The 20,401-nt window shown below is 45.7% G+C and overlaps 1 protein-coding gene and 2 long non-coding RNA genes across 6 annotated transcripts in view; 2 read left to right on the top strand and 1 right to left on the bottom strand.

Moving 5' to 3' along the window:
• BCL7C (BAF chromatin remodeling complex subunit BCL7C) overlaps nt 1–20,401 on the top strand; it is a 63,491-nt gene that overhangs the window by 39,929 nt on the left and 3,161 nt on the right. Inside the window, exon 6 of one of the 4 annotated variants that reach the window (XM_077983929.1) lies at nt 3,057–4,440. The exons of the other annotated variants lie outside the window; for them this stretch is intronic. Within the exon in view, the coding sequence (XP_077840055.1) occupies nt 3,057–3,410 (354 nt within the window). The 3' untranslated portion in view covers nt 3,411–4,440. Of the gene's footprint in view, nt 1–3,056; nt 4,441–20,401 lie in introns of those variants that run through there. 4 annotated transcript variants of the gene reach the window in all.
• On the bottom strand, nt 615–19,546 carry LOC144338006 (uncharacterized). Its single transcript, XR_013411712.1, has 2 exons — nt 19,490–19,546; nt 615–2,603 (listed from the first exon to the last, which is right to left on the bottom strand). It is a non-coding gene; the product is annotated as an uncharacterized LOC144338006 (long non-coding RNA).
• LOC144338001 (uncharacterized) lies at nt 11,342–14,968 on the top strand. Its single transcript, XR_013411707.1, has 3 exons — nt 11,342–11,892; nt 12,755–13,332; nt 13,946–14,968. It is a non-coding gene; the product is annotated as an uncharacterized LOC144338001 (long non-coding RNA).

Below are 20,401 nucleotides of genomic sequence, written 5' to 3'. Positions count from 1 at the left end.
TAATCCCAGCTACTCAGGAGGATGAGGCAGATGAAGCGCTTGAACCCAGGAGGTGGGGCTTGCAGTGAGCCGAGATAGTGTCACTGCACTCCAGCCTGGGCAACAAAGCAAGACTCCATCTCAAAATAAATAAATTTGAGAAGGGTGGCCTATATCAGATGTGGAGAAACTTCTAGTGACCTGGATTGAAGACTAGACACAGAAGCATAGCTCTCTCAGCACCATGATGATCTCAGCCAGAACAAAAAGTCTGTGTGCAACATGGAAAGAAACGGCTGGACCCAACTATTATGCTGAATTATTGCTAGCTCTGAGTGGTTTAAAGGATTAATTATGTTATTAATTACATAATGTTAAAAGTAAGTGGTGAGGTTGGGCATGGTGGCTCATGCCTGTAATCCCAGCACTTTGGAAGGCCAAGGCGGGCGGATCACTTGAGGTCAGGAATTCGTAACCAGCCTAACCAACATGGCGAAACCCTGTCTCTACTAAAAATACACTAGCCAGGCGTGTTGACACGTGCCTGTAATCCCAGGCACTCAGGAAGCTGAGGCAGGAGAATCGCTGCGGGAGGCGGAGGTTGCAGTGAGCTGAGATCATGCCACTGCACTCCAGCCTGGGTGACAGAGCGAGACTGTGTCTCAAAAAAAAAAAAAAAAAAAAAAAGCGAGTGGTGAGTCTGTGAGTGCTGATGTGAAGGCAGCTGAAGAATTTTTGGAAACCACAGATAAGCTGATTGTGCAGGAAAATTACTTGCCAGAGAAAATCTTCAATGTGGAAGAAACTTCCCTATTCTGAAAATGGATGCCTAAGAGGGCTTTCATCCATAAGGAGGCCAAGTCAGTGCCAGGTTTCAATGCTTTGACGAACAGGATAACAGTCTTCCTTGGGGGACAATGTTGTAGGCTACAAATTGAAACCCTTTGTGATCTGGCATAGTGAGAACCACAGGGCCTTTAAGCACATCAGTAAGCACGCATGGCCAGTGTACTATAGGAGCGGTAAGAAGTCATGGATGACCTAGCTCCTCTTCCAAGATGCAATCCTGAATTGTTTTGCCAGAGAAATGCAGAAATACTGTTTGGAGGATAATATATTTTTCAAGATTTTGCTTATTGTTTATAAGGCTCCCGTACATCCTCCTTTTACTGGTGATATTCATCCCAATATCTAGGTGGTGTTTTCCCCTCCAAACACCACCTCTTTGCTTCAACCAATGGATCATGGAGGTATAGCAGCTTTTAAGGCCTATTACCTGAGGAGACCTTTGCCCAGGTGATTGCTGCAGCTGAGGAAGACACTGAGCAGACACTGAGACAATTCTGGAAGGATTACAACACATCTGTGACTGCATCAAGAACCCTGCTTAGACTTGGGGTGATGTCACCATGCGGTATGAATGCCATCTGGAGGAAGACGGTCAAAAGGTTGGTCCATGACTTCAAAGTATTTGTCAAGGATGAGGAGGTTTCAAAAATCAATAAAGCTGTGGTTGAGGTGGCAAATAATTTTAACCTGGGTGTGGATGAGGATGACACGGTAGAGCGCTTAGAGGTAATTCCTGAGGAATTGACTAACGAGGAGCTGTTGGAACTGGAACAGGAACACATAGCTGAAGAAGAGGCAAGAGAAAAAACAAACTGCAGTAGAAGAAAAACCCAGAAGAAAATTCACAGTGAAGGGTTTAGCAGAAGCTGCTGCAGACCTCAACAAACTCCTTAAAACGTTGAAAACATGGACCCCCATACTGAATGGTTTTCATTAATAGAGAGATATGCTTGTGGTGCATTATCTGTTTACAAGCAAATGTATGATTAAAATAAAAGAAAGAAACCAAGCAAACCACTATGGACATTTTTTGAAAGAGTGATAGTCCCTCAAGAAGAGCCTCAGGCAGGTCCTACAGGAGGAATTCCAGAAGAATGTGTTATCATAGGAGATGACAGCTCCATGCGTGTTACTGCCTCTGAAGACCTTCCAGTGGGGCATGATGTGGAGGTGGAAGACAGTGATCTCGATGATCTTGACCTAGTGTAGGCCTAGGCTGCTGTGTGTGTGTGTGTATATGTGTCTTAGTTATTAACAAAAAAGTTTAAAATATTGAAAAATATACTTTTTAAAATAGAAAAAGTTGGCCAGGCGTGGTGGCTCACGCCTGTAATCCCAGCACTTTGGGAGGCCGAGACGGGTGGATCACCTGAGGTCAGGAGTTTGAGACCAGCCTGACCAACATGGAGAAACCCCATCTCTACTAAAAAAAATACAAAATTAGCCAGGCGTGGTGGCGCATGCCTGTAATCCCAGTTACTCGGGAGGCAGAGACAGGAGAATCGCTTGAACACAGGAGGCGGAGGTTGCGGTGAGCCGAGATCATGCCATTGCTCTCCAGCCTGGGCAACAAGAGCAAGACTCCGTCTCAAAAAATAAATAAATAAAATAAAATAGAAAAAGCTTCTAGAATAAGGATATAAAGAAAGGAAATATTTTTGTACAGCTGTACAATGTGTACTTTAAGTGTAATAACATTTATTAATAAGTTTATTGACAAAAGAGTCAGTAAGTTTAAAAAATTAAAAAGTTTGGGTGTGTGAGGTGGCTCACACCTGTAATTTCAGCATTTTGGGAAGCTGAGGCGGGTGAATCACCTGAGGTCAGGAGTTCGAGACCAGCCTGACTAATATGGTGAAACCCCGTCTCTACTAAAAATACAAAACTTAGCCAGCCGTGTTGGCATGCGCCTGTAATCCCAGCTACTTGGGAGGCTGAGGCAGGAGAATCGCTTGAACCCGGGAGGCGGAGGTTGCCATGAGTCGAGATCACGACACTGCACTCCAGGCTGAGCGACAAAGCGGGACTCCATCTCACCAAAAAAAAAAAAAAAAAAAAAAATGTATAAAGTTACTAGGTGAGTGCAAAAGTAACTGTTGGAATTTGCCATTTGATTTTGGAATACATTCTTAAATAAATGTGGTTATGTTATACATCATTTTAATGGGCATTTCTCACTTTATTTTTTTAATGACTTATTACTGCTGTTTATTTTACATTTATTTTAGACTATGGAAATGATGTTAGACAAAAAGCAAATTCAAGCAATTTTCTTATTCGAGTTAAAAATGGGTCATAAAGCAACAGAGATACATCGCAACATCAACAACACATTTGGCCCAGGAACTGCTAACAAACATACAGTACAGTGGTGGTTCAAGAAGTTTTGCAAAGAGGATGAGAGCCTTGAAGATGAGGAACATAACATCCAGCCATCGGAAATTGACAATGACCAACTGAAAGCAATCATTGAAGCTGATCCTCTTAAAACTACACGGGAAGTTGCCCAAGAACTCAACCATCGACCATTCTATGGCCATTTGGCGTTTGAAGCAAATTGGAAAGGTGAAAAAGCTCAATAAGTGGGTGCCTCATGACCTTACCAAATATTTTTTAAAAAGTCATTTTGAAGTGTCTTCTTCTCTTATTCTATGCAATAACAATGAACCATTTCTTGATCAGATTGTGACGTGCGACAAAAAGTCAATTTTATATGACAACCGGCAACAACCAGCTCTATGAGTGTACTGAGAAGTAGCTCTAAAGCACTTCCCAAAGCCAACCTTGCACCAAAAAAAGGTCACAGTAACTGTTTGGTGGTCTGCTGCTGGTCTGATCCACTGCAGCTTTCTGAATCCCAGTGAAACCATTACATCTGAGAAGTATGCTCAGCAAATGGATGAGATGCACGGAAAACTGCAAGGCCTGCTGTGGCATTGCTCACCAGAAAGGGCCCAGTTATTCTCCATGACAGCAACCACACATCGCATAACCAACGCTTCAAAAGTTGAGGTTGGGTACGGTGGCTCACGCCTGTAATCCCAACATTTTGGGAGGCCAAGGTGGACAGATCACTTGAGGTCAGGAGTTCGAGAACAGCCTGGCCAACATGGTGAAACCTGTCTCTACTAAAAATACAAAAATTAACTGGGTATGATAGCTGGCGCATGTAATCCCAGCTACTCGAGAGGCTGAGGCAAGACACCTGCTTAAACCCAGAAGGTGGAGGTTGTGGTGGCTCATGCCACTGCACTCCAGCCTGGGTGACAGAGCGAGACTCTGTCTCAAAAAAAAAAAAAAAAAAAAAAAAAGTTGAACAAATGGAGCTATGAAGTTTTGCTTCATCCACCATATTCACCTGACCTCTTGCCTACTGACTACCACTTCTTCACGCATCCCAACAGTTTTTTGCAAGGAAAACGCTTCCACACCCAGCACGATGCAGAAAATGCTTTCCAAGAGTTTTCTGAATCCCAAAGCACAGATTATTACGATACAGGAATAAACAAACTTATTTCTCACTGGAAAAAATGTGTTGATTGTAAAAATGTGTTGATTGGAATGGTTGATTGTAATGGTATGAATTTTGATTAATAAAGATGTGTTTGAGCCTAGTTATAATGATTTAAAATTCATGGTCCGAAACCGCAATTACATTTGCACCAAGAGTTGCAGTTAGCTAAAATTAATTTATTACTGCAGAAAAAATCTTCTTTGTAAATTTAATGTAGCCTATATATACAGCATTCATAAAGCCTACAGTGGTGTACCATAATGTTCTAGGACTTCACATTCGCTCCCTACTGACTTACTAACTCATCTAGGGCCACTTCCAGTCCTGCAGGCTCCATTCTGGTAAGTGCCCTAGGTACTTACCATGGCATACCGTGGTATACCAGCGTGGCATGCCATTTTATCTTTTATGCTGTATTTTTACTGTACCTTTTCTGTGTTTAAATACACAAATACTTACCATCGTGTTACAAAATTATATATGTCACCTATAGTATTCAGAACAGTAACATGCTGTACAGATCTGTAGCCTAGGAGCAATAGTCTATATGATACAGTCTAGATTTGTAGTAGCAGGTTATACCATCTAGGTTTGTGTGACTACACTCCATGATGGCTGCACAATGACAAAATCGCCCATGACCCATTTCTCAGAATGTTTCCCCATCCTTAAGCAACACATGACTGTATATGGTGCCTTTATACTCAGAGATAGTTTGTAAGTAAAAGGATGTAACAAGAGGCCGGACGCGGTGGCTCAAGCCTGTAATCCCAGCACTTTGGGAGGCCGAGACGGGCGGATCACAAGGTCAGGAGATCGAGACCATCCTGGCGAACACGGTGAAACCCCGTCTCTACTAAAAAATACAAAAAACTAGCCGGGCAAGGTGGCGGGCGCCTGTAGTCCCAGCTACTCGGGAGGCTGAGGCAGGAGAATGGCGTAAACCTGGGAGGCGGAGCTTGCAGTGAGCTGAGATCCGGCCACTGCACTCCAGCCCGGGCTACAGAGCGAGACTCCGTCTCAAAAAAAAAAAAGGATGTAACAAGATATGCCATGCAAAAGTAACTATAAGAGATGTGTTTGCTGGGTGTGGTGGCTCATGCCTGTAATCCCAGCACTTTGGAAGGCATATTTCTCTTTTTTCTTTTCTTTTTTTTTTTTTTTTTGAGACGGAGTCTCACTCAGTCACCCAGGCTGGAGTGACTCACTCCAGCCTGGTCACTGCAAGCTCTGCCTCCTGGGTTCACGCCATTCTCCTGCCTCAGCCTCCCGAGTAGCTGGGACTACAGGTACCTGCTACCACGCCCGGCTCAATTTTGTTTTTTTTTTTTTTGTATTTTTAGTAGAGATGGGGTTTCACCATGTTAGCCAGGATGGTCTTGATCTTCTGACCTCATGATCCGCCTGCCTAGGCCTCCCAAAGGCGTGAGCCACTGCGCCGGCCTGGAAGGCATATATCTTGAGCCCAGAAGTTTGAGACCAGCCTGGGCAACATGGCAAAAACCCATCTCTACAATAAAAAATACAAAAGTTAGCTTGGCATGGTCGAGGCTGCAGTGAGCTACGATCATACCATTCATTCCAGCCTGAGTGACAAGACCCCGTCTCTGAAAAAAAAAAAAAAAAGGAGTAAAAAGGAGGCACAGGGGCTCACGCCTATAATACCAACACTTTGGGAGGCTGAGGCAGGCTGATCACCCGAGTCAGGAGTTTGAGACCAGCCTGGCCAACATGGTGAAATCTCATCTCTACTAAAAATATAAAACTTAGCCAGGCGGGTGGCGGGAGCCTGTAATACCAGCTACTTGAGAGGCTGAGGCACAAGAATTGCTTGAACCTGGGAGGCAGGGGTTGCAGTGAGCTGAGATCGTGCTACTGCACTCCAGCCTGGGCAATAGAGCTAAACTCAGTCTCAAAAAAAAAAAACAAAAACAAAAAAAAAGGGATGTGGAGTGGCTATGTTAATATATATATCAGACAAACCAGAATTTAAGACAAAAATTGTTACTAGATACAAAAGACATTTTATAATGATAAAGGGGTCAATCCATCAGGAAGACATAATAACTGAAAACATATGTGCATCTAACAACAGAGCCCCAAAATACATGAAGCAAAAACTGATAGAACTGAAGGGAGAAATAAGCAATTCAACAATATTAACCAGAGATTTTAATACTCTACTTTTTCTTTCTTTTTTTTTTTTTGCAATGGATTCAAGTGATTCTCCTGCCTCAGCCTCCTGAGTAGCTGGGATTGCAGGCATGTGCCACCACACCCAGCTGATTTTTTTTGTATTTTTAGTAGAGACACGGTTTCACCATGTTGACCAGGCTGGTCTTGAACTCCTGACCTCAGGTGATTCGCTGGCCTTGGCCTCCCAAAGTGCTGGGATTACAGGTGTAAGTCACCACACCCGGCCCCAATACCCTGCTTTCAATAATGGATAGAACAGTTAGATGATCAACAAGGAAATAGACCAAGCAATATTGGAGTACACTGCCCATCTACTTTGTTCCTAGGGACACTATAATCCATTAGCCACTGCCAAGACCTCTGCAAGCCAAGCAATTAGATTGCCTGGTGGTCTGTGCTGCCCTTTACAGTTGATGTGTCTACCTTGTCAAGGTCCCTTCGTATCCAGAGATCAGAGGGCCCACCTCAATGGTGCATTTCCTACAGCCTTACTTGGCTTACAAAGGACAGCAACCAGAGAACTTCTCAAAGATAGAGCTGCTCCTTTCAATGCCCTAGCAAAAGGAGTGCTTTCTGGGTCCTCTCATAAAATAGAGTTGATAGAGTGCACATGATAAATGCAGTCTATCACGCTAAGCCTTTGGATTCTCTCTCCTTGTGACTGCCAGGAAAGATCCGGCATGTCATTTCACTAACCACTTAATGGTGGTAGGCCACAATAAAGTCCAAATTCCAGTCAATCAACCAAGTAGCCTCCTACAGCCAAATTCAGGTACACAAGCTAACACATTACATCTGGAGTCTCTAGCACATGCACCCATATCGATGAATTTGGCCTTATCTAGTATCACATTCTCCCCTCACTGGTCTAACATCCTTAGCACCCATCTTCCCATACATCCTAATTTTCTGCTAACATATTAACAATGTCCTGCAATTATTTTAGTGTGTAAGCTGGGTCATTTCCTCCTGGGTCTCAGTGTGTATCTGTCCCCTTGAAACATGGTGTTTTTTGTTTTTTTTTTTTTTTGAGACAGAGTCTCGCTGTGTCGCCCAGGCTGGTGTGCAGTGGCACAATCTCAGCTCATGGCAACCTCTGCCTCCCAGGTTCAAGTGATTCTCTTGCCTTAGCCTCCCGAGTAGCTGGGATTACAGGTGTGCACCACCATGCCTGGCTAATTTTTGTATTTTTAGTAGCGACAGGGTTTCACCATGTTGGACAGGCTGGTCTTGAACTCCTGACCTCAGGTCATCCCCTGTTTTGGTCTCCCACAGTGCTGGGATTACAGGTGTGAGCCACTGTGCCTGGCCCGTGGTGATATTTGACCCTATTAAAGACCTACTAGCAACAGATTGGTTGTGGTGGATTTTGAGGGTATGAGCATCCACTTTCAAGGCATTTGCCCAGGTGAGGTTATCACAGGGTTTTCAGACAGAGGAAGGTGAGTCTCTTCAGACTGTGGACATCAGGCTACTTCCACTCACAAGGGAGACTCTGAATGACATAGAGTTCAATATTGTTGGCTTCATCTGGGTCCAACTAGATTCACCATTCCAAATTTCTGGATCCTATTCTTTCCCAATTAGTGCCTTGGTTTTTGCATGACAAATTTGATGAGACTGCAAATTGAACTCTACTTTTCAGCAAACCACACAATTAAATTATGTGTTTGACTTTCAGCAATATCAGCCCTGGGTCTACACAAGTCAGAGATTGTTTTAGGCTTGTCATGGAAGCATTCTGATTCTCAGACTGTGACTTGAGCTGAGAGTGAATAGACCTGAGCTTGCCATTTTCTCTTTGTAATAACTCAACTGCACTGAAAAGAATCCATTGCACGCCACAGTCCTTGCTCCTTGGTCATTACTGCTGTCACGGTAGTCAAGAATAGCAGCCATTTGGGTTCCCAAGGCCTGTGCTTCAGTCGGCACTTCACCACCATCATGTGACAGCGTCACTAGCTGAGATGTTACTGCAGGCCGTGGGTTGCTGGCATCCCACTTCCCACAGCAAGGAACTCAGCATGGAGCTCAAGCCCAGGGTGTGGTTAAATAAACCCCCAAATCCCATCTCTGCAGGTCTGTCTCCTGGGATCACTCCCAGTGCCACTTATTGTATCAGTTAAGGTTCAGTCAAAAAGCAGAAGCCACAATGGGAGTTTAACATAAGGAATTATTGATAGGGGATTGGAATGATAGGGAATTGGTTAATGAGAACTAAAGACAATTCTAAAGAATACAGAGAGCCTGGGCAATATAGTGAGACCCCATCTCTACAAAAAATAAAGATAAATTTTAAAATTAGCCAGGCATGGTGGTGCACACCTGTGGTCCCAGCTACTCAAGAGGCTAAGGCGGAAGAATCTTTTTTTTTGAGACAGAGTCTCGCTGTTGCCCAGGCTGGAGTGCAGTGGTGTGATCTCAGCTCACTGCAACCTCTGCCTCCCAGGTTCAAGCAATTCTCCTGCCTCAGCCCCCTGAGTAGTTGGGACTACCCCGTATGGCTAATTTTTGTATTATTAGTAGAGACGGGATTTCACCATGTTGGCCAGGCTGGTCTGGATCTCCTGACCTTGTGATCCGCCCGCTCAGCCTCCCAAAGTGCTGGGATTACAGGCGTGAGCCACCGCACCCGGCTGAAGGATCTCTTGAGCCCAGGAGTTTGAGGCTGCAGTGAGCTGTGATTGCACTACTGTACTCCAGCCTGGGCAACAGAGTGCTGTCTCAAAAAAAAAAAAAAGAATACAGAAATACAGAGGTGGCAGATATAAAGATCAGCTACTATCCCCAGGGCTGAGATACAGCATCCAAGGAAGAATGTTCTCCCACCAGGGCTGAGATCCAGACGTCATTTGAAAGGCAAGGCAGAGAAGCCACTGACATGCCTCACCAAAGGAGACCTCCTAGAAATCTGCCCTCTGGGGTGTCAGGTGAAGCTGCTATTCCACCAAGCACTGTTGGAACCAAGCACTGTAGGAAACTCACTCTGCAGGAGCCCATTGCTGGAAAGAGCTTTGCCAGAGCAAGGATCAAGCACTGTAAGGAGTCAGGCCATTAGAGGAGTCAAGCACGAGAACATGCAGACTCAGCGAGAGTCCAGTGCCTGAGGAAGCTGTACTATACAGGAACCAAGTGCCGAAGAAAGCCATGCTTTCTCCCTGTTAGAAAAAGTGCGCTTGGTGAGAGCACAGTGCTGGAGAAAACTAGACTGTTACAGAAGTCAAGTACTGGAGAAGCATGCTCTGCCAGAGTTCAGTGCTAGAGAAAGCCACATGAGGGTCAGGACCAGTGGTGGGTGTGCAAAAACTGTCCAAGGCAGCATGTGGTATGGGATCTGTGGTGTCCATACTGGGGGAGGGAACGTGGTAAAGTGTTGCAAACTGGGGTCTTTGAGCCTCCCAAGGACTTTTCACTCTGGACATGCATCTAGGGCAGAGAACCACTGGGATCTGCCCCTGAAAAACCATGCAGCAAGAGCAAGAAAAATGAAACCTCAACAGGACCAGAACCAGGAAGAGCTTCCCCTTCTTCTTGCAACGTCCCACCAGCGCCCTCTACTGACAAACAAAGCATAACATCATGTTCTTTGCAAGGAGAAATGCATTAAAAGTCCAGCCCGTTATCTTAGAGCAGGTACTGGAGGGTGACATTTAGAGCTGAGACAACTGATTGAAAACTGACATAGTGCCAGAATCCCCACATAGGCTCTCTGACTCATAGACTGAAGGCCAATATGACAGGAAGGCCTAAGTGAAAGCCCCTGGAACTTCCCTTGCCTACAGAGAAAGAAAATAAGCCAGTAGAAATACCACATTCCTGAGGGAAGCACAGAGATTAATGCCGCTGTCAAAAAATTAAAAGAAGCAAGGGTGATGACACCTATCACATACTCATTTAACCCACCAGTGTGGCCTGTGCAGAAGTCAGATGGATCTCAGAGAATGACTGTGGACTATCACAAACTTTATCAGATGGTGATTCCAATTGTAGCCACTGTTCCCAGACATAGTATCTTTCTTGGAGCAAATCATTATGCCCCTGGCATGTGGTATGCAGCGATCAACCTGGCTTTTCCTCCATACCAAATGCAGCATCCCCCAGAAACAGTTTCAAAGCCACCATATATCTTCAGGTTGCTTCAAACCTATGTCAGTTCTGCTCTGCCATAATACAGTCTTCAGAGATCTTGATCATCTTGTCACTATATTGACGTTATTGGATCTGATGAGCCAGAAATAACAAGTAACACTTTAACTGCTTAGTAAGACATATGCAAACTATAAGATGGGAGACAAACCCCACAAGACTGCAGAACCCACCACCTCCGTGAAGTTTCTGGGGATTGAGTGGTCTAGAGTACGTACAGATATCTCCTCATACAACCTACTCTCCTCTAAAAGAGGCATAGTGCTTAGCAGGCCTATTTGTATTTTGGAGGCAACATGTTTCTTCGATAGGGTTACCTGTAAGGCTGCTAGTTTGTTTGTTTTTTTCTTTTTCTTTTTCTTTTTTTTTTTTTTTTTTTTGAGACGGAGTCTCACTCGTCACCAGGCTGGAGTGCAGTGGTGCCATCTCGGTTCACTGCAACCCCTGCCTCTTGGGTTCAAGCAATTCTTCTGCCTCAGCCTCCCGAGTAGCTGGCACGACAGGTGCACAACACCATGCCCAGCTAATTTTTGTATTTTTGGTAGAGACGGGGTTTCACCATGTTGGCCAGGATGGTCTTGATCTCTTGACCTTGTGATCCGCCTGCCTCAGCCTCCCAAAGTGCTGGGATTACAGGCATGAGCCACTGCACCCGGCCTTTTTTTTTTTTTTTTTTTTTTTTTTTTTTTTTTTTTTTTTGAGGCAGTCTTGCTTTGTCACCCAGGCTGGAGTGCAGTGGCGTGATCTCAGCTCACTGCGACCTCTGCCTCCCAGGTTCAAGAGATTCTCCTGCCAAGTAGCATCCCAAGTAGCTGGGATTACAGGCGTGTGCCACAATGCCTGGCTATTCTTTGTATTTTTAGTAGAGATGGGGTTTCACCATAATGGCTGGGCTGGTCTCCAACTCCTGACCTCAAATGATCTGCCCACCTCAGCCTCCCAAAATGCTGGGATTACAGGCATGACCCACGGTGCCCGGTCTATGCTGCTAGTTTTTAGCAAGGACTGGAGCAAGAGAAGGCTCTGCAGCAAGTCCAGGCTGCATTACATCACATGCTGCTCTACCGTGTGGTGCTTGAGATCCAGCAGATCCGGTAACACTCAGTGTCCATGGCAAACAGGAATGCTACACGAAGCCTCTGGCAAACACCAGAGTAGAATAATCAACTCCTTCAACACCAACTTTTTATTTTATTTTATTTTTTTGAGTCAGGGTCTCACTCTGTCACCCAGGCTGGAGTGCAGTGGCATGATCACAGCTCACTGCAGCCTCAACCTCCCAGGCCCAAGTGACTCTCCCACCTCAGCCTCCCAAGTAGCTGGGACTACAGGCATGTGCCACCACGCCTCGCTAACTTTTTCGTTTTTGGTAGAGACAAGGTCTCACTATGTTGCCGAGGCTGGTCTCAAACTCCTGGTCTCAAGCAATCCTCCTGCCTCAGCCTCCCAAAGTGCTGGGATTACTGGCATGAGTCACGGCACCCAGCCCAACACCAGTTCTTGCTACATTGTCTTCCTCTCCCTCCATTAGTGCCTATGACCTCCTGGAGTATCCCTCATTTTACAGAAGAGTCTGCAAAATTTGCTGTCATGGCCTCGCAATGGCCGGAATTTTGACTCGTATGTTTGATTGTTTGCTATGTCTGGCATGAGAAATAGTCAGAAGTATAGACCTGTACTAACGCATGGCCATTGCTCCTGATTTGGCTGGATGGCCAGGGATTTGGAAGGAACAGGATTGGTGACAAGGAAGTTTGAGCTCTTGTAACGTTTTTTAAAAAACAGACCTCAATCAATTTTACTTCAGTTAAAACCATTTCAGCCAGGCGCGGTGGCTCATGCCTGTAATCCCAGCATTTTGGGAAGCCAAGGTGGGCAGATCACAAGGTCAGGAGATTGAGACCATCCTGGCTAACACGGTGAAACCCTGTCTCTACTAAAAATACAAAAAATTAGCCAGGTGTAGTGGCACGCACCTGTAATCCCAGCTACTCAGGAGGCTGAGGCAGGATCTCTTGAACCCGGGAGGCAGGGGTTGCAGTGAGCCAAGACTGCACCATTGCACTCCAGCCTGGGTGACAGAGCGAGCCTCTGTTTTAAAAAATAAATAAATAACATTTCATCCAGGGACTGGCTTGATCTTCTCTCCTCTGGTTTCTGAGTCCCTTAGATGGGCTGTAACTTTTCTTTAATTATTCAATATTTTATTTACAATTAGCAGTCAGAATAGTATATTAGGTTCTATCAAACAGAGGCAAGTGGTGTAAGGCAAGCTTCACCTTGAGTGGCCAGTGTGTTCTTTAGTTAGGTATACCATAACAAGGTACCACAGATTGGGTGCCTTAAACAACAGAAATTTATTTTCTCATAGTTCTGGAGGCTGGAAGTCCAAGATCAAGGTGTCAGAAGGGTTGGTTTCTTCTGAGGTCTCTCTTATTGTCTTGTAGATGGCCTTGTTGTCCTTGGGTCTCTACATGGTCTTCACTTTGTATACGTCTGTGTCTAAATTTCCTCTTAAGTGCACCAGTCGTATTGAATTAGAGCCCACCCTAACAACTTCACCGTAATTCAATTACTGTAACCTGCATGGACCTTGGGAGACTGAACAAAGGGGGGCGAATGCGGGAATAAAAGACAAAGACAAAAGAGTATATTTGGAAGAAGTGGTCAGAGGGCACCTTGCCTCTAGTGGACAAGGGCCCTGAGCACTTTTTTTTTTTTTTTTTTTTTTTTTTGAGACGGAGTCTCGCTCTGTCGCCCAGGCTGGAGTGCAGTGGCCAGATCTCAGCTCACTGCAAGCTCTGCCTCCCAGGTTCACGCCATTCTCCTGCCTCAGCCTCCCAAGTAGCTGGGACTACAGGCGCCCGCCACCTCGCCCGGCTAGTTTTTTGTATTTTTTAGTAGAGACGGGGTTTCACCGGATTAGCCAGGATGGTCTCGATCTCCTGACCTTGTGATCCACCCGTCTCAGCCTCCCAAAGTGCTGGGATTACAGGCTTGGTTTTTTTTTTTTTTTGAGACAGAGTCTCGCACTTTGGCCCAGACTGGAGTGCAGTGACATGATCTTAGCTCGTTGCAACCTCTGCCTCCTGGGTTCACACCATTCTCTTGCCTCAGCCTCCCAAGTAGCTGGGACTACAGGCGCCCGCCACCATGCCCAGCTAATTCTTTGTATTTTTAGTGGAGACAGGGTTTCACTGTGTTAGCCAGGATGGTCTTGATCTCTTGACCTTGTGATCTGCCCGCCTCGGCCTCCCAAAGTGCTGGGATTACAGGCGTGCCAAGGGCCCTGAGCTTTACACAGCCCTCCGAATTTATTGGTAAAAGAGATAACGAGAAAGGGGGGCTGGTTGTCGGGTAATTGTCAGTCAGCTGTTTGGTTCACAGCAGGCTTGCAAGACTGCATCCTTCGAACAATAGGCGCTAGATTTCCCAGTAGATAACTTCAAGGAGCCCAGCCAGGGAGTGATGGCCCTCAGCAAACCTTTTGGTGGCAGGCACAGTGTGAGTTTGCTCACATCCTGCATTCACGGTAAACAGTTTGCTGTTTGATCATATAGCCTCCAGTGGAATGCTGAGTTGGTCACAATCCCTGTGGCCTTTTCAGCTCCCAGTGAATTACCTCTTTAAAACCCTCTCCAAATACAGTCACATTCTGAGGCATCAGGACTTCCTCATATGAATTGGGGAGAGGGGGCAGGAGATACAATTCAGTCCACAACACTCAGTATTGAACAAATTTGCAGACCACTATCTGACTATAAAGGCATGAGTAGGAAGCCTTATCTACAGGGTTTTTCAGGTGCAGGCAGGCATCTTTCCTCAAGTCAGTCTACCTGTGCAGCTCACTTCTAAGTCCTCCAAGGTGAGCAGATTAGGTCAGTTCTTCCAGGGCTGCATGTTTATATGTGGTTTCTGGCAGGGGTGGGAGAGATGAGGGAGACCATTCATTATGGTCTTTGATATCGTTTGGCTGTGTCCCCACCCAAATCTCATCTTGAATTGTAGTCCCCATAATCCCCACATGTCATGGGAGGAACCCGGTGGGAGGTAATTGAATCATAGGGGGCAGTTACCTCCATGCTGTTCTTGTGACAGTGAGTGAGTTCTCATGAGATCTGGTAGTTTCATAAGGGGCTTTTCCAACTTTGCTCAGCACTTCTTCTTATTGCCACCATGTGAAGAAGGACATGTTTGCTTTCCCTTCCGCCATGATTGTAAGTTTCCTGAGACCTCCCCAGCCACGCTAAACTGTGAGTCAATTAAACCTCTTTCCTTTCTAAATTATCCAGTCTCAGGTATGTCTTTAGCAACGTGAGAACAGACTAATACATCTTTGTTCTTCTTCAGTTCTGGACCATGTTTACCCATCCATAGTCACAGGCAGTGACTTGACAGGCTTCCCCTTGTAAAACTTGGAATTTGATGGCCGGGCGCAGTGGCTCACGCCTGTAATCCCAGCACTTTGGGAGGCTGTGGCAGGTGGATCTCTTGAGGTCAGGAGTTTGAGACCAGCCGGGCCAACATGGTGAAATCCTGTCTCTACTAAAAATATAAAAATTAGCCAGGCATGGTGGCGGGTACCTGTAATTCCAGCTACTCGAGAGGCTGAGACAGGAGAATCGCTTGAACCTGGGAGGCAGAGGTTGCAGTGAGCCGAGATCATGCCACTGCACTCCAGCCTGAGTGACAGACCAAGACTCTGTCTTAAAAAAGAAACAACTAAAACTAAAACAAAAACTTGGAATTTGACGGTGTAGAACAGAACCTAAGTTCTTAGGCAAAGGTTCACTTCAAGGGGAAAAACAGAGGAAGGAACAGGTATATAGATATATGATTTATCCTTCCTAATAACTCCATTCCTTCCTAAGTAAGTCAGGAGGTGGGGAAAGGTCAGTAGTGTTACAGTGGATCTCTATCTACATAAAAGTAAACATCAGGAGTGGGGAAAATGTGTTCTTTCCACCAGTATAACGCAAGACAGCTGACAGAACCCTCTCCTGGAGGGACTCCCAAGTTCTCTCCAGCTGAGCTCTTTCATGAAACAAATATATTTGTTCCCTATTGCTGCATAACAAATTACTACACATTTAGCAACTTAAAGCCACAACCATTTATTATCTCACCGTTCCCTAAGTTCCACTATATGGGCATGACTGGGTTCTCAGCTCAGTCTTGCAAGGGCAAAGTCTAAGTGTTGGCTGAGCTGGGCTCTTATCCGGATGCTTTGAAGAAGAATCCACTTCCGAGCTCATTTAGGTTGTTAGCCAAATTCAGCTGCTTGCTGGATGTCGGGTAGTGGCAGATCTCTGGAGGTCTCCGCATTCCTCAGCACGTGGCTGCCTCCATCTTCAAGTCAGCAATGGCTCAAATGCCCCTCATAACTTCCTGTTCTGCTACCAGCTAGAGAAAACCTTGCTTTTAAATGACTGGGTGATAATCTGTGTCCTAATATCAACTGACTTGGAATTAAATCTGCCAGATCCTTTTGCAGCAGCACCTAAATTAGTGCTTGACTGAATAACCAGGGGACAGGAATCTTGAGGGGAGCATCTTTAGAATCCTGTCTGTCACACCAGGGAATCCCACTCTTTGCCCCAGACCCTGAGAGAAGACAGTTCCTCTCTACCACAGGTTTGTTAGATTCTAATCTAGCCCAGTAGACAAGTATGTGGTGCACACTCTCTCCTCTAGAGAGGCCACAGTCAGCTCTTCAGCTCATTCATACATTCTTAGCAACTTTGTATGAACTGGAAACAAGCTGCCCTTTCCTTAAAACAATGTACTGTTACCTGTTGGAAATCTCTTGCGCTAACTATACAAATCTCTTGTTTACCTGGTAGTGAATGGTACCCACCCCCAGGAGCTGTGAGTGGCCTTGATCTCAGTGTGGGCTCAAATACACCCTGTGCATTGTAACCATTTGCCCACCCTGGCTATTGTCATGGAGACATTTTTTCCCAGAATCTTTCTGACATTCTTCATTGATTTATCTGTTAACGATTTGGGGAAAATTGAAATAAAATGGCTATAACTTCCTGAAAATGCTATAATGCATTATTAATACCCAGAAAAGAAAACATTTTGCCACTGGTCTGATCTAATCTGTTCGGGGTTTTTTGTTTGTTTGTTTGTTTGTTTGAGACGGAGTCTCGCTCTGTTGCCCAGGCTGGAGTGCAGTGGCGTGATCTTGGCTCACTGCAGCTTCTGCCTCCTGGGTTCAAGCAATTCTTGCCTCAGCCTCCTGAGTAGCTAGGACTACAGATGAGTGCCACCAAGCCTTGCTAATTTTTTGTATTTTTTTAGTAGAGACAGGGTTTCACCATGTTGGCCAGAGTGGCCTCAAACTCCTGACCTCTAGTGACCCACCTGCCTCGGCCTCCCAAAGTTCTGGGATTACAGGCATGGGCTATTGCACCTGGCCTAATCTGTTTATTTATATTCATAAGCTAATATTCAAAATCCTCCAAGGAGCAAACCCTGAAGTAACTGGAATATTAAGGCAATAATGGCAGCCACTAATGTTACTCAGTGCCTCTATCTATCTACCTACCTACCTACCTATCTACCTAGCTAGCTACCTACCATCTATCTCTGATCTATATGTGTATACTATATACACACACACTCACATAATCTCATTTAATCATCACATTCCTTTTGGGTAGGGATTATTATGCCTACTTATACAGATAAGAAAACTAAGGCTTTGTAATGTTATATTATTTGCCCAAGGTCACAGATAAGAAGAAGCTGAGTCAGGATTCAAACCTCTGTCATCCATTTCAAAGCCCATGCTTCTAACCACTTCGGTGGAGATTAGCCGTGGAGATGAGCCGAGTGCCTGTGCTGTGAATTGAGACCTTGGGCTGTTCTGTGGTGAAGCCAGTGGCCCAGCCTGGGACAGGAAAGAAACCAAGCCTGGAATGTCCCAGTTCTATTCATGAGAATAGTCTGAAGGGAGAAGTATGGGGGGGAATTGTTTGTGGCTAAGATAGCCAGTGGGACTTGGAGAGAAGTCCATAGAGGAGGAAAAATTGTAGGGCCCTGCATTGTACATCATGTCTCCAGTGGCTGGCACCTCGTTGGGGCTCAGTTAGCATGTGCCAGTCAACTGATTGACCACCTGATCAGCCAGACAGCATGCCTGGGAAAGCTCCTTTCTGCACTCTGCTTCTCTAATGTCTGTTCCTGCTACCACCCCCTGCCCTCTTCAATAAACTAATTCATTTGAATCATGTCCTATGCTGCAGGCCCAGTGCCAAGTGCTTTATCTGCATCTTCTTATTAAAAGTCCTCACAAGAACACACTGATAGATTATTTAATATCTGAGATGCTCCTAGGCTGGAAAGAAATAGCCACTCCCTGCTGTACTGTTTACTTATTAGACTCCATTTAACAAAAAAGAAAACATTAAAAGCCATTTGTTCCCATAGGGGATTTGGGCTTTGATCACAAATTTGACCAACTAAAGTATCTTAAGGGCCAGGCGCAGTGGCTCACGCCTGTAATCCCAATACCTTGAGAGGCCAAGGCGGGCAGATCACCTGAGGTCAGGAGTTCGAGACCAACCTGGCCAACATGGTGAAACCCCATCTCTACTAAAGATACAAAAATTAGCTAGGCATGGCGATGGGTGCCTATAATCCCAGCTGCTCAGGAAGCTGAAGGAGAATCACTTGAACCTGGAGACTGCAGTGAGGCAAGAGGCTCCATGCACTACAGCCTGGGCAACAAGAGCAAAACTCCACCTCAAAAAAAAAAAAAATATCACCTTTGTCTTTGTACCACTACCCCGATATCCTTGAAAATATCCTTACTTTCTGGAATCAACAGGATGCTATAGACCCATGCTGATTTTTCTTGTCTCAAGAAATGTAAGCAGCTACCCTCCAAGAACTCCTGGTTATTTTAATGGTAAACACTATTAGGCACCAACAACTGGGCATTAAGGATGTACATAAGTGTTAGTAGGGTGGCAAAGTTTCACTCAGTGACGAGAGTTGAAAACGAAAATTTTAAAGAGATGGAGTCAGCCAGGCACGGTGGCTCATGCCTGTAATCCCAGCACTTTGGGAGGCTGAGGCAGGTGGATCACGACGTCAGGAGTTTGAGACCAACCTGGTCAAAACGGTGAAACCCTGTCTCTACCAAAAAAAAAAAAAAATACAAAAATTAGCCAGGTGTGGTAGCATGCACCTGTAGTCCCAGCTACTCAGGAAGCTGAGGCAGGAGAATTGCTTGAACCCGGTAGGCAGAGGTTGCAGTGAGCCAAGACGGCACCATTGCACTCCAGCCTGGGTGACAGAGCAAGACTCTGTCTCAAAAAAAAAAAATTATACAGAGATGGAGTCTTGGCCAGGCGAGTGGTTCACACCTGTAATCCCAGCACTTTGGGAGGCTGAAGTGGGTGAATTGCTTGAGCCCAGAAATTCAAGACCAGCCTGAGCAACATGGCAAAACCCCGTATCTACAAAAAATACAAAAATTAGCCAGGCATGGTGATGTGCACCTGTAAGTCCCAGCTACTTGGGAGGCTGAGCTGGGAGGATTGCTTGAGATGTGGAGTTTGAGGCTTCAGTGAGCCATGATTGTACCACTGCACTCCAGCCTGAGCAACAAAGGGAGACACTGTCTCAAAAAAAAAAAAAAAAAAAAAAGACAGGGTCTCATTCTGTTGCCCAGGCTGGAGTGCAGCAGCGTGATCGTAAGGTCTCCGCAGCTCAGACCTCTCAGGCTGAAGTGATCCTCTCACCTTGCCACCCACCCCCAGCAGCCGGGACTACAGGCACATGCCATCATACTGGGCTAATTTTTTAATATTTTGTAAAGATGGAATCTCGCTATGTTGCCCAGGCTGGGCTTTTTCGTTTTGTTTGTTTGTTTTGTTTTTGAGACAGACTCTTGCTCTGTCACCCAGGCTGGAGTGCAGTGATGCGATCTTGGCTCTCTGCAACCTCCGCCTCCCAGGCTCAAGCGATTCTCATGCCTCAGCATCCCAAGTAGCTGGGATTACAGGTGCCGCACCACCATGCCCAGCTAATTTTTGTATTTTTAGTAGAGATGGGGTTTCACCATGTTGGCCAGGCTGGTCTCGAACCCCTGACCTCAAGTGATCCGCCCACCTTGGCCTCCCAAAGTGCTGGGATTACAGGCGTGAGCCAGCATGCCTGGCCCCAGGCTGGTCCTGAACCCAATCATCCTGCTTTGTTTGACCTCCCTCCCAAAGTGCTGGGATTACAGGCTAAACCATCGTACTCTGCTAAAAAACGTTTTTCTTTTTTTTCTTCAGAGTCTCACTCTGTTGCCCAGGCTGGAGTGCAGTGGCATGATCTTGGCTCACTGCAACCTCTGCCTACTGGGTTCAAGAGATTCTTCTGTATCAGCCTCCCGAGTAGCTGGGACTACAGGCGCCCATCACCGCGCCCAGCTAATTTTTATATTTTTAGTAGAGACGGGGTTTCACCATGTTGGTCAGGCTGGTATTGAACTCCTGACCTCAGGCGACCCACACGCCTCGGCCTCCCAAAGTGCTGGGATTACAGGTGTGAGCCACCGCGTCTGGTCAAAAATTTTCTTAAAGGTAAAGTTTTATATTGATTTTCCAATTTAACATATCCCTGATGGCCTGTGGATGTACCAACCACACTGACAGAATCATCTGAGGCTGCCATTACGGTTATCTAGCTTGCCCAAGATTACACTACAGGTAATGG

Source organism: Macaca mulatta, chromosome 20 (assembly GCF_049350105.2).
Source record: "Macaca mulatta isolate MMU2019108-1 chromosome 20, T2T-MMU8v2.0, whole genome shotgun sequence".
Lineage (NCBI taxonomy): Eukaryota > Metazoa > Chordata > Mammalia > Primates > Cercopithecidae > Macaca > Macaca mulatta.
The sequence above is the reverse complement of the archived record's forward strand: the minus strand, read 5'-3'. Positions and strand labels throughout refer to the sequence as shown.